General features: G+C 31.6%; 1 protein-coding gene across 1 annotated transcript in view; it reads left to right on the forward strand.

The window, feature by feature from the left end:
- Positions 1-5861: 5861 nt before the first annotated feature.
- The window catches only part of LOC118194834 (troponin C-like), a 45167-nt gene continuing 38265 nt past the window's right edge, over positions 5862-12763 (forward strand). Inside the window, exons 1-2 of the mRNA XM_035366036.2 lie at positions 5862-5989; positions 8929-8959. Of these exons, the coding sequence (XP_035221927.1) occupies positions 5987-5989; positions 8929-8959 (34 nt within the window). The 5' untranslated portion in view covers positions 5862-5986. The remainder of the gene's footprint in view (positions 5990-8928; positions 8960-12763) is intronic.

Here is a 12763-nt window from a genome sequence, read left to right on the forward strand (position 1 = left end):
AACATTAATATACCTCGTAAAATTAAACATGAAATATGTTTTTATTTTTCTTTTAGAAACAATCTGACAAAACTACGTATATCGCAGAACTAAGTTAACTCTGGCATTTAAAAAAATCATGATGATAAAGATTTTTAGTCAATATTTACAGTTGCGTTATAAATGCTAAAGAAGCTCAATAACTATCCGCGGGAGGGATATTTAAAAATAAGTTACAAAAATTCTTGTTTAATAATATTAACGAATATGCAGTTTCAAAATAAAGCGTGCTGGTAGTTTTTAATGCAGCCTACTGAAATGAAACCAATGCTATTTGTCTTTGAAATGAAAAATGCTGTTTGTTTTGAATACAGACGTAGCAATAATTTTCACACATAATCTTATTCCTTGATAACTTAATTCTTAGGCCAAACATTCTTTTCCATTACATATCATCAATATACAGCAAAGAAATGCATAAACAAAACAAACAGCTGATAATCTCCAAAAGACAGATTTTGTCAGTGAAGGGAAATAAGCTCAGATCTCTAACGGATATATTCACAATTTTTTATATGTGATAATGTGTGCTTTTTATATGTGATAATATATCTTCTTTTTCATGTCTGAGAAAAATTCCTTAAACTTATTAAATCCAGTGTTCGTAAAATATTATTTCAATGTATCCCAGTTTAGCAAGATGAATTAAGAGATTAATAGCATAAAATAATAAATTTTGTTTATTCATATGCAGAATTTATATTTTTTATATTCTCATGAGCATGCAAACATTAATTTGATGAATTGCAATTTATACTTTTGTCTGTAAGTACAAATTTTAATAATAGCTGATAGTTTTAAATTAAAGGAAGAATAGAGAATGCTAACGGAAAATCTCTTCTCATTCGCAGTTTAACCATTTATCTTTCGCTTGTTGCCATTTAGGTACAAAAATATCTACTGTGAACAAAAACCACGTGACTTCCTTGCACGGTCTATTAAATTATATACAATTTTTTCTGCACTTCATTTAAACTTATTTCCTCAAACTTCATTAGAGATATATTTCTCAATTCGCAGCAAGGAAAATACGTAAAAAAATCAAAACATCTTCATTAAAAATTGTAAAATACAGAAAATCCTAAAACACCAAATACAGTTGATAACAGTTAAAAAAAAAATTTTATAATTAAAATTAGAGCTCCTACACAAAAACAAGCAATTTGGCCAAGGGACAGGAAGACAAAACTTTCGGTGCTCAGAATCGAAAGTTCTTTTGCTCCCACTAGGTAAAAAGACACTGAGGTTGGCACACCAACTGGCTTATTTCACTATTTTACTAAGAGTTTGAAATGTAAACAAATGGTGTTGGACCTAAAAAACTGAGCTCAAGGAGCCGGGTACAGAGTGGGAATATCTACATATCTATATATATTGTTACGAAATGGACAGGCGCTTTAAGATAGCTTCCCCGCAAAGCAGTTTTAGGGTTGCCATCAAATGGCAAGGGAAGGCAAAGTTGCCACATTTGGAGAGAAATCGCCAATTTGGCGACATTTGGCGATATACCATGGACGGTTGGAGAACCTTCTGGAACGAATTCTTACCGGTTTAGCCCAGAATGTTCCCGAACACAAGCCGAAAGCTACATAAACCCTGCTGGTCCGCAATCAGTTGGTGTGTCTCTCATCGAGTGTGTGTGTGCCTCGTCTAAAGAGCTGATAGTCAGTCATTGAGCGAATGTCTCGAAGTCTAACGCCAAAGTAGTCGTCGAGTGCATCGAGAGAGTCTTTTAGTGCATCTCAAATTAGTGTATCGTCGAGTTTCGTCATAGACTGTGCTGAGTCGAGAGCTATACTTTTCCGTATCGTCGAGTGCATCGTGGGGAGAGTCTCGAGAGTACGTGGAGTTCCGAGAACAACCAAGTAGAGTTGGAACTGTATTTTAGTGCTTTGCGGTGAAGCTGTCTCCACCGTTATTGCCTGACAGTGTGAAAGCTGTGTCGCTGTTTGTTCCAGCGTATTTATAGTAGATCTTCGACGACTGTAAAAAGTGATTTTGGAGCTGTCCTGAGACTATTGGTAAATAAAGTGTGTTTCGATACTTTATAAAGTGTCGTCGTTATTCACTCCAAATCTACGAACCCCGTACGAACGTGAAAGAATAAAATAACGTAACAATATCTATATCTATGTATATCTATCTTTTACCTTTGCCTATATGAACACGAATTGAGTAACTGAAGAGTTAGGTTTGGGGGCAACTTCCCCTGGATAAGTCTGTCTCCTGCCTGCTCAACACTTATGCAATTTTTAGGAATAATAAATTTATTTTTTTTGGAATAATATATTTTTTCATGGTTTAGATAAGTGCAATTAATTTACATATGCTCTTAGAATTTAAATGATTATGTAAATTAGTTCGCAGCAATTATAATTATTTTTATTTTTATTTCTTTGAAACTAAAATTTCTTGATAAAATTTAAAATTTTAATTTTATATTTGTTTATCCGAATAGAGAATATTTGTATATCTTTATCTATTTATCTCTATATATATTTAGTGCTGCGATTTCTATGAGAAAGAGAGGTGCTCAGTTAAAGTTTATAGAGTTCCATATGCAAAATTTCAATGCTATTCGTTTTTGTTATGCAAGATATATGCTTACGTACATGTATAAACTTCATGAAAAAAAATCTCTTCTGAATTCATCTTAATTCATTTTACAATCCGTTTTGGAGAAAAGTGTTCTTTATTCTGTCCGTAAGTACAGATGTCACGCAAAAACAGGGTTCAAATGGATGAGAAAGTGGTCAAAATGGATATTTTCCTTGAAATATGACATCCGAAGTTTTTCGTTATTACATTACTTCCGTTACTTAGTACCAGGAAGTAAAAAATATCTCTAAATTAGTCGTACTTAGTTTTCATATTTTTCAATGACAACGCAATTATTTCTGTTCCTTCTTCGTGGAATTTTTAAAAAAACTTGCTGTGGCAAAAAATTTCAACATGCGCTTTTGATTTGTGTTAAGTATTTTGAATTGAAGAATTCTCAATGAAATATTGAACTGAATAAACATTCCTGGACTACAAACCAGTCCTCTTAGGGTGCTCTCTTTCAAAACTGGGGATGAAACTGAGCAAAGTCGCACTGTCAACTGCCTGCTGTCCAAGGTTTTTGCCAACGACAGGTTCAATCTTGCCTGTTTTTTGCGATAAGTATCCTAGGCTTGATGCGATGTCAGACAAGCGAGATTAGTCATAACAACAACATTCATACGTACAGACATCACAAAAAATTCCCTTCTGATCGCATTTTAAATCCATTTTACAATTTGGAAAAAAGAGATCTTTATTCTGGCCGTACTTATAGGTGTCTTATAGGTTACGTATAGATGTCTCTTATACGTGCACTTATAGGTTATGAGCTTTAGGTTTAATTTTCAAACATCAAGCACTGATGTAAATCTGAAATGATAACAAAGTTTTCTCAAATAGTCGCATAAGATTCGTTAGTGTTCCGAATATCATTTTAGATTTATTGAAGCTAACTTAGAAACGAAGCTTATTACCATGAAATTCAGACATTTAACTTAAATTGCATTTATCAATGGTAGCTCCGGAGCTTTATGCAGTAAGTGAGGGCTTTATCTGCAAACCAGACTAACAAAATTTACTTTCACTGACCGAATTTTAAAATTGTATGTATATTTGCCAATTTTTAATCACATTGGAGTGATTATCTTATTCCCTCAAAGAATATTTAATATTAATATTATACAAAATAGACTAGAAGAGAAACACGCTAATGTGACAATCAAAATCTTGGGCTAATCTTTGTAATATGGTAACAGGTAGTTTGGCGACATTTTGGTAAGGCGATAAAGGTTAGTAGCTAGGACTTTAGCAATAATCTGAGAAGTACATTCCATCTTGTATCTTGTGTGAAACAGTGTTGCTTAATATTTGGATCCCATGGTCCTCTCTAAAGTAAATTCCAAATTTTTATTGCATGTATGTGATCATCCAAAAAGAGTTGCTTGAATGGTGTATGAGTGTAGGATAAGCGATAAGCAACGGAGGACGTGGGCACTGTCCCTTTACCAAAAGGTTAATCGGTATAGCACCACGTCCACCTATATCTAGAGCCTAAAGAGGAATCACAAGACGCCACGCGCCGGGCGCCCAAACCCAGAGCCAAATTCAACCCGGGGGCAGTCCAACAGACCAAATGCCCACGAAAGACAGTCTCAACAACCGCCCAGGCCCCACATTTATTAAATAAAATAACAAAAGCATGCAGGGCCAAAAAGGGCGAGTTTGTACAATAAGCAAAAATTTTACAAAGGTGTAATACACACAAACATAGAATATACATAAGCTAAAGTACAGTCTGATGTTGGGCAGCCCAATAATATACAATGAATAAAATATAGACAGTAGAATTAGACTTAAGGACAATATAACATAAAAATAGAGAACATAGTGAAATAATGAATGTAAATGATTACCGCAATACACAGAGGATATACCAAAAGAAGTAAAAATAAAAGAATACAATGTAACAGAATGCAATAGCGGTACAATACACTTGATCACGTGGTATTGTGGGAAAAACATGCAATAAGGCTAATTATACGATTATGAGGAATAAAAATAACATATTTAGCCTGCATAAAAGTTAACGAATATAAGATGAGTGTAGGATTAATTGCAGATAAGTATGAGTGTCCAACATGTGGGAATGAAATGAGATTGTGTGAAAGGAAGGATATTACAGATAAGTTTGAATGGCGGTGCAAGAAATCTGGTAAAAATGGACTTTCCGGAAAATTCCGATCGTGATGTTAGCTCATAAGCACTTAGAAACAATTTCGCACGTAATCTTCGTCATGATTAAGCACTTTTGTTCCATAAAAGTTCTAGCATAAGCATAATTCGGCTAGCAGATTGTTGGAAAAAATGTTGAGTAAAAAAAAACATGCCTTTACTTCGTGAAAACAAAATGGCGTCCAAAAAAAAAAAAAAAAACTCGCAGATTGCTGTAGCAGGGTTGGTCGCCAAATTGTCGCCAAAAAATTGCCAAGGTACCATAATCCGAAGATTCACCAAATCTTGAAATAATAATATTTATTACTCCCAGATATATTTCTAAATATTAACTTAATAAATTGTGTGGGGTCAGGGACGAAGATACAAGTTGGCCTCCCAAAGGTGTAGACGTCATCCGCTGCTGTCATACATGACACTTGAACAGAGTTAACTCTTATGGTTAAGGTATTTCTCCCGCCTTCCTAGTGTACCTTCGTGGTGTAGTGGTTCTGCACGCTGGGCCGGTATTCCAGAGGTCCGTGGTTCGATTCCAGGCGAAGTCGTTGCTAATTTTTCAATTTCAATAATCTCTTGCTTCCAAGAATGCCTAATGTCTCTACAAAATATCTAGGATCTGTAAAATTCCAAGAGAAAAAAGACTGAGAATGCAAATCCTTCTTGAAAGCGAATCACATTTAATACTTAATGCTAATTTCTTTTAACATTTCATTTTCTAAACAACGTATACTTCCTCCCTTCCAAAAAAATACAAGCTTGACTGTCATCCAAAGAATCCGAACTGCGTCATAAACTGCGTATCACCTGTGAATCAAAAAAGAACTCTCTGTACCCCCCACACTCGAAGTCTGCCTGGAAGAGGAACCACATCAGGCAGCTTTTGATACGAAGAATAACCCACTGGAACATCTTGAGGAAGAGAAAAATCGGCCAACAGTTCTAAATTTAAACGTTCGCATTCGGAAACACAAGACGACCTTGCGTGGCGGACCACGTGACCTGGACGAAAATGGGTGTTCCTGTGGGAAGACTTTTCTTACGCTCCGTGCCTTCCCGTCTCCCCCTGCGATTCGGAACCGAGTTTGGATTCGCAAACTCGGTCGCAATCGTTAGTTTATCGTCTCTGCCTGGTTTGTGTCTTTGTCCCACACGGAAGACGTTCTAAGCATCCAAAATGGTGAGCTACTGTTTTACGTTTCTTGAAGAATTTTTCAATATAGGTCGCACAGTTTTAGCCATATTTCTAACGAAAATACGCGTTTCATGATATATGAAAGACCAAACGTACAACAAAACGTTTGTAATTAACGAAATTTGCGAAGAAAATTATAAAAAGAATTCATTTAAATTTTATTTTTGCCCAAGTAGGATATTCAAAAGCAAAAAATGGAGAATCATCAGTCCATTTTTTTTTTTTTTCGAATGAAAATATCAATTAGCAGTTAAATTACTCGTTAATGAAAATTAAGGTTAAATTGTATATGAACATTCTAAGTCAGTTTGGGTTGTTTATTTTATTATTAAATGATAAAAATCTTGCTTGTTATTTTTCTTTACTTTTGAAGTTATTTAACGTTATTGTGACGACTAAGCTGTTGGAACGAAATATTAGACAGAAATGCTAATCATTTATATATATATATATATATATACAAGAAGAACAGGCGCAAGGGGATTTTATAATTGCTTGGATACTCCCTGACAGAAAAAGCAATTGTACAAGGTAATTGCCCCTAGCAACTGTACCCAGTTGAACGATTCCAAATGGAGGCAAATTATAATTTACATCATTTTTAAATCAAAAGTCACTGCAAAGACTCTTACGCGTTTTAGATCAAGAAAATTCACCTGTGCCGTCGCCGGGATTCGAAGCATGGATTTTTCAATCACCATTTACACTACAAGAACACGCACGATAGAGGGAAATAATTCCTTACAACATTACTCAAATCTTATGTAGTCTTTCTATTTAAAAATTTAAAATTAAAATTTCTTAGGGTCTTTTAATTTTTTGAAACGTGAAATAAAACTGCAAAATTTTGAATAAACTAATTATTTATATATTTGTTTCGTAATGTAATAACATTGGTAGCAGTTTAATTTATTAATTCGTTATCTAGCAAAATGGAATTGCTAACCTTTTGTCCTTCTACAACAAAGGACATATCTTAATTGCAAGTCGTAAAACACTTTCCGATCTGTAAATAATTTTTATTTTTCAAATATTTGGAGAAAATTAAAACAAATTATGTACTTTCTTTTCATTAAATAGTAATGTAAAAATAAATATCGGCCTTTTAAAGAAAATCTGTCTTTTACAAAATTTTCTTAAGCATGTATTTATAATTAATCTTATAATAACTTTATAATCAATCATATATTTATAATTAATACTTAATTTTACTCCTTAATACTTAATACTTAATAATACTCCTTTAATTGCGTAATTATCTATTTCACCTGTTCGAATAGCTAGACATTAAGTTATACCTTTTTGAATTGATCAAAGATGTATTAACTGAAAGAAGTTATATTTTCGCTCTTCGCATTTTTACAGCCGTCTTGAAATTTTCAACTAATTTGTATTTTATATTTTACATTATATTATATGTATAATTTCTTGATTTCGTACTTCTTAAGAAAAATTAATTTTTAAGTCGCTTAAATGCATTTAAAAATAGTTTATTTATTAATCGAAACTATTTGAACTCGTTTGTAACCTAAGCCAACCAATGGCCGAGCGGCAAAATCGCTGAACATTGGTAGTTCAGCAATTCCTGGGTTCGATTCCGGGAGAACAGGCTGGCAGCATGGGCGTTTTTATGGCTGTCCTATGTGTAACGTATATCCGAGCCGGTTTCCCTTACAAAGTCCTCCACGAAGGCATCCCTCTCGTTAAGAAGTGAAGACTATTCTTTACAATCAGTCTACCAAATTAATATGGAAAATATTTATGTATTTCCTTTTTAGAACTTTATAAAAATTACTTTAAGTTACAGAAAAACACTTTTTTTGTTTTAAAACAGACAAGGTATAAATATTAGCTGCCAGGAAACATACAGCACTTGAGAATATGAGTAAAGATTTGTATGTTATTCACAGGTTATTCTATGTTATTCAGATAGACATTTGTTTTGCTGTAATATAACTTGATAAAAAATATTCTCCCAAGGAAATAAAATTAAAAAATACTAATTCTAAACTTTAAAACATTTCAAATAATAATGCTCAGATACTTTTAAAAAACATATAAAATCCCTGTTCTTATGCTGATTACTTTTGAAAAACATATAAAATCCCTGTTCTTATGTTGATTCACAGGCAATAATTTTTAAAATTGTTTCCTGGAGATTTACTTAATAACAGCAAGGTAAAACAAATGGGAAAAATCACAAGATTAGTAACTATTTATAAAAAATTTTATTATTTTTAAATTCGTCAGTTTTATAAATATATATGTACGTAGTTTCTTTTAATTATACGTATTAACACAACAGTTTCACATGCATAATTATGTTGATCACATTTTTTACAGTTTGTACTATTTACCTTTTCCTGGAGCACTAAAAGTAAAATACATCATGCAAATAACACATTTATGTGATTTTTTTTTCAATTTGTCTTAAAAAAGAACTTTAGTTTTTAAATAAGGCAAACTCAAACTGCCTTATATCATTTCAAAACTGCCTTATAACTAAATTTAGGAACAGATATATGAAAAGAAATAGCTTATTGAAATGTGCATGTTAAAAAATGCAGAATGCTTTGCACTAAGCTTAAAATACTTTAGAAAATAGTTTAAGAAATATATATTCTTTATCATATTTATTCCTTTATTTTATAACTCATAATATAAATAATTATATATAAAGGAATATAACTCATATTCCTTTATTTTATAACTTTCATAAACTGCATATGAGAACTCCAAATATGAATGCATTTCTTTAAAACTCACTTAGAGAATTTCATAACACTGAAATGTATGTCAGTTCAATGATTTAAGTGCATTATTCATTTCCAAAATAAATACATTTCATAAATGTCTTATTAAAAAAACCTTTCTGCTTTTAATTACATTTCATGTAAATTAAAATATCTTTTCTATTCTTCTAGGTTGAGGAACTTAGCAAAGAACAAGTTGAAAGTAAGCATTGACTATCACAACTAATTTTCAAACCTTTTCTATGTTGCGCAATTTAATTAACAATCTTTAATTATGAAATTCATGCATTTAAGAAATACTTCAAGACTTATTCTAAAGGGAAAAAACACGTGTTTTCTCGTCTCCTGTAGAATTAATTCCTTTCAGTAAATGTTTTAATAGGCTACAAAATGAATTTACTTAAAAAGTGCCTTTTTTTCACTTTTCTTTGGCTGTTTCGTAATTTTTTATAAGTTTTATTATTTGAACGATAATTATTAGATAAATACTATAATTTTCTTAATTCAATAACAGTATGTAAAAGGATATTGCTCATGTTAACTAACATTTTAACGTTATTTTTTATTTCAAACGATAAAACTACAAATATGAATTCGAAAAGTCATCATTATTTTTTATAAATGAGGTACATATTCAAATAATTAGTTCCTGAATGAATAAATGATAAATATGTGTGATTACTTTAAACATTAATTTTTTTGCAATGTCTGTGACAGAAACGTAAGTTTAATTTTGATCCTCAAGATAAACACAATTAAACACTAGCGGGAAAATTATAAGCATTAGGAAAAACCTCAAGATACAGAATTAAATTTATCCATTAAAGAAAAACTTTATTCATTTAAAAAACTTTTAAATCAAAAGATATATGCTTCATTCCTCTCAATTAAATTAGTATAGTAAAATACTGCACTATGCTATTCATTTTTTCTCGTGTAAATATTTTCTTTAATTCTTTCTCTAATTTATTCTTTTCATTACTATCTTTCTTTTATCCATATAAAATTTAGAATTACATCACAATATTATTTAATTAAGTTTAAGTGTATGTGTAAATTGATTATTATATTTCTTTTTGGCCCACCTAAGAAAGATATACTCTGGTTCTCCTCATTTACTGTTTCTTTAGAAGTTTCCATTAGTAGTCTAAAATACATCAAAATAATCCAACTTTTAAACTCCTTTTTCATCTGTATAATACTTCTTTCAATAATGCACCAATTCCGATATCTTTATCTTGGAACACGTTGGAGATATTATTAACCCAAAGTGGAAATTTGCACAGAAGGGCTGTTTGGCATTTTGCGTCGTCCACTATAAAGCGGCCCACCAGCGGCCGAGCGGTAAAGTCGCTGAACACTGGTAGTTCGGTCCGAGGTTCGAATCCCGCAAAAGGGCTGGCTGCATGGGCGTTTTCGTGGTTTTCCCCATGTGTGACGTGTATACGAGCCAGTTTCCCTTAGAAAGTCCTCCACGAAGGCATCCCTCCTCTTAGGCAGATAGCCCTCGAGGCTTTGCCATGATCACACGCACCACACCACCACTATAAAGCGGCGTTTCACTTTTCAAATTGTTGCCGCCAAATATTAGAGCCCTGCATTATATTTAAAGAAATTAAATAATGAAGAATCTGCATGTATGTATGTTTCTCGCACTGTGAAAAAATAACAGTATCTAGAAACATCCAATTTTGAATAACGTAATTCTTCCCTCGAATATGGGCATCTGGAAGCCCAAATTTTGAATTTGTTTTATTATCTATTTCTTATTTTCTAAACCTTTAACGAATTTTTGATTAACAAACTCAACGATTTCAAAGCGAGCAATGGCAAAACGGCATGGGGGAGAGGGAATAATTTTTATCTTCAGCGCGCGAGACTGTGTGTCGAAAATTTTAAAGATATGCTGCTTTTAAATTATTTTGTGATATTACTGTTGAATTGAATTTTATGGTTAAGTACGAAGAACATGATATTTAATGTTTAAAAAAAGCTTCTTTGGGTGTAATATAAAATCTGAAAGCTTTCAAATTTTCTTATATGTTTTAAATCACTAGGTAACTTTTTTAATTCCGAAATTTTTAATTTTTTTTACGTTTTTCAAGAGCCGTTTTAGTTATCTTTTTCCAAATGCAAAGATAAAAAAGTGGAAAAAATATGTAATAAATATTCGATTATTATTACAATACAGCAAATCTGAAAATCTAATAATTTATACTGCTTATTTTGACTTTATTTATTTATTTTTGCATCTAAATTTATTTTAATTTAATATTTTACTGTAGGGGTCTACAATATTAAAGTTTAAGTAAGATGATAATTGGCAAACCAAAATTTTGTATAATGAATAGGAAGAATTTGACCATTTTTACCATTTGGAAGAATATTATTTAACAATAGGTTTAGTGTCCTGAGAAAGGTATTTGACAGCAGTACACAAAAAATAATAAATGATTCAAATTTCAGATTTTTTTCCCTCCCACAGATACTCTTTTGGCTGAAATCCAAACTGAAATTTTCGTCACATTTTTATTTGCAAAACCAGACGAAAAATATGGCACAATACCATAAGTTCACTGACCTGATATTCTTCTGCAAAAAATAATCTAATTTTACATTATTATGTGATTTTTTAAGATGGCTTGCAAAACTTTTTTTTTTTTTTTAGTCCAAAGGGGCTTTGTCCCTGAAGGACTATTGTTTTCGTTTTGCGATTTTGCGTCGGACTCCTATAAACGTCGGTTCACTTTTCAAACTGTTGCCACAAAATGTTAGAGTCCCGCATTATATTTGAAGAAATTAAATAATGAAAAATCTGCATAAATGATTGTCTATTTCTCGCATTGTGATAAAACAATGGTACATAGAGCCATCGAATTTTGAATGACGAAATCCTACTGCGAATATGGGCATCTGAAATCCCAAATTTGGAATTTGTTTTATTATAGATTTTATATTTTGTAAAACTTTAACGAATTTTTGATTTACAAACTCAATGCTTTAAAAGCGAGAAATAGCAACGTTATATAGAAAAAAATTACTTTTATCTCCAGCTCGCGAGACTGTGTATATCGGAAATTCTAAAGATATGCTTAATTTAACATTATTTTCTGATATTGCTCTTGAACTGAATTTTATGGTTTAAGTGCAAAGAACATGATATTTAATAAACAAAGGTAACACTCAAAACGTTAAAAAAACGCCCCTTTGGACGTCATTTAAAATCTGAAACACTTCAGATTTTTTTTTTTTTTCTTTTTTTGTCTTTTTATTACTCACGTTTTGTGTGTTAAATTTATTAATGAAATATCATATTCTTCCCACTTACGCCAGATATGTGCCACTTACGCCATGTATTAAACTCAGGATCCATTTTCGGTGGAAGGATATTTATTAAATAAGAAAGAAGAATAGCGAATTATGTTCAGTAATTGTTTCTTTCTCAGTCAAAATTCCAAAATTTTTATTAGAAAATTTTACTGGAAATATTAAGTAAAAATAAATAATATAGTCGTCAGCAATGATTGCAAAATTATAAAATTTAGGTATTGTGTTTAGTTTTAATTAATACTGTTGCGTGCGTACGGGTTCGTTATGAAATGAATGCACAAGTCCGATGAAAAATGAATAAAAAAAAATTTATTATTATCACAACAAAAATGCTTAAATTTTCTCAAATTATCATGCAGTATTACAATATCTCACAGTAGTTATCTTTTAACTACTCAAATGTCCAATAGAACGCAATTAAAAACAGCTAAAGAACGCTAATCCGCGAATTCGCTACAATCAACAAGAGCAGTTTTCTAAACAACAACAAACTAAGCAACTACTACAAACTGAGATGTTTTCCTCCTTTTATAAGATTTTAAAATCACGCGCTAGAATTTTCCAGTACTTTCTCGAAATCAAAAAGAGATATTTATTTATTTAATGCACGCGCTCTTGTAATTTCAATTTTACGGCTTAGCTTTCTTTTAATATTCGTCACGCGCTGCACTGCGCG

The sequence above is a fragment of the Stegodyphus dumicola genome, chromosome 9, assembly GCF_044657685.1.
Source record: "Stegodyphus dumicola isolate Sdum_Otavi_A_Nest chromosome 9, ASM4465768v1".
Taxonomy (NCBI): domain Eukaryota; kingdom Metazoa; phylum Arthropoda; class Arachnida; order Araneae; family Eresidae; genus Stegodyphus; species Stegodyphus dumicola.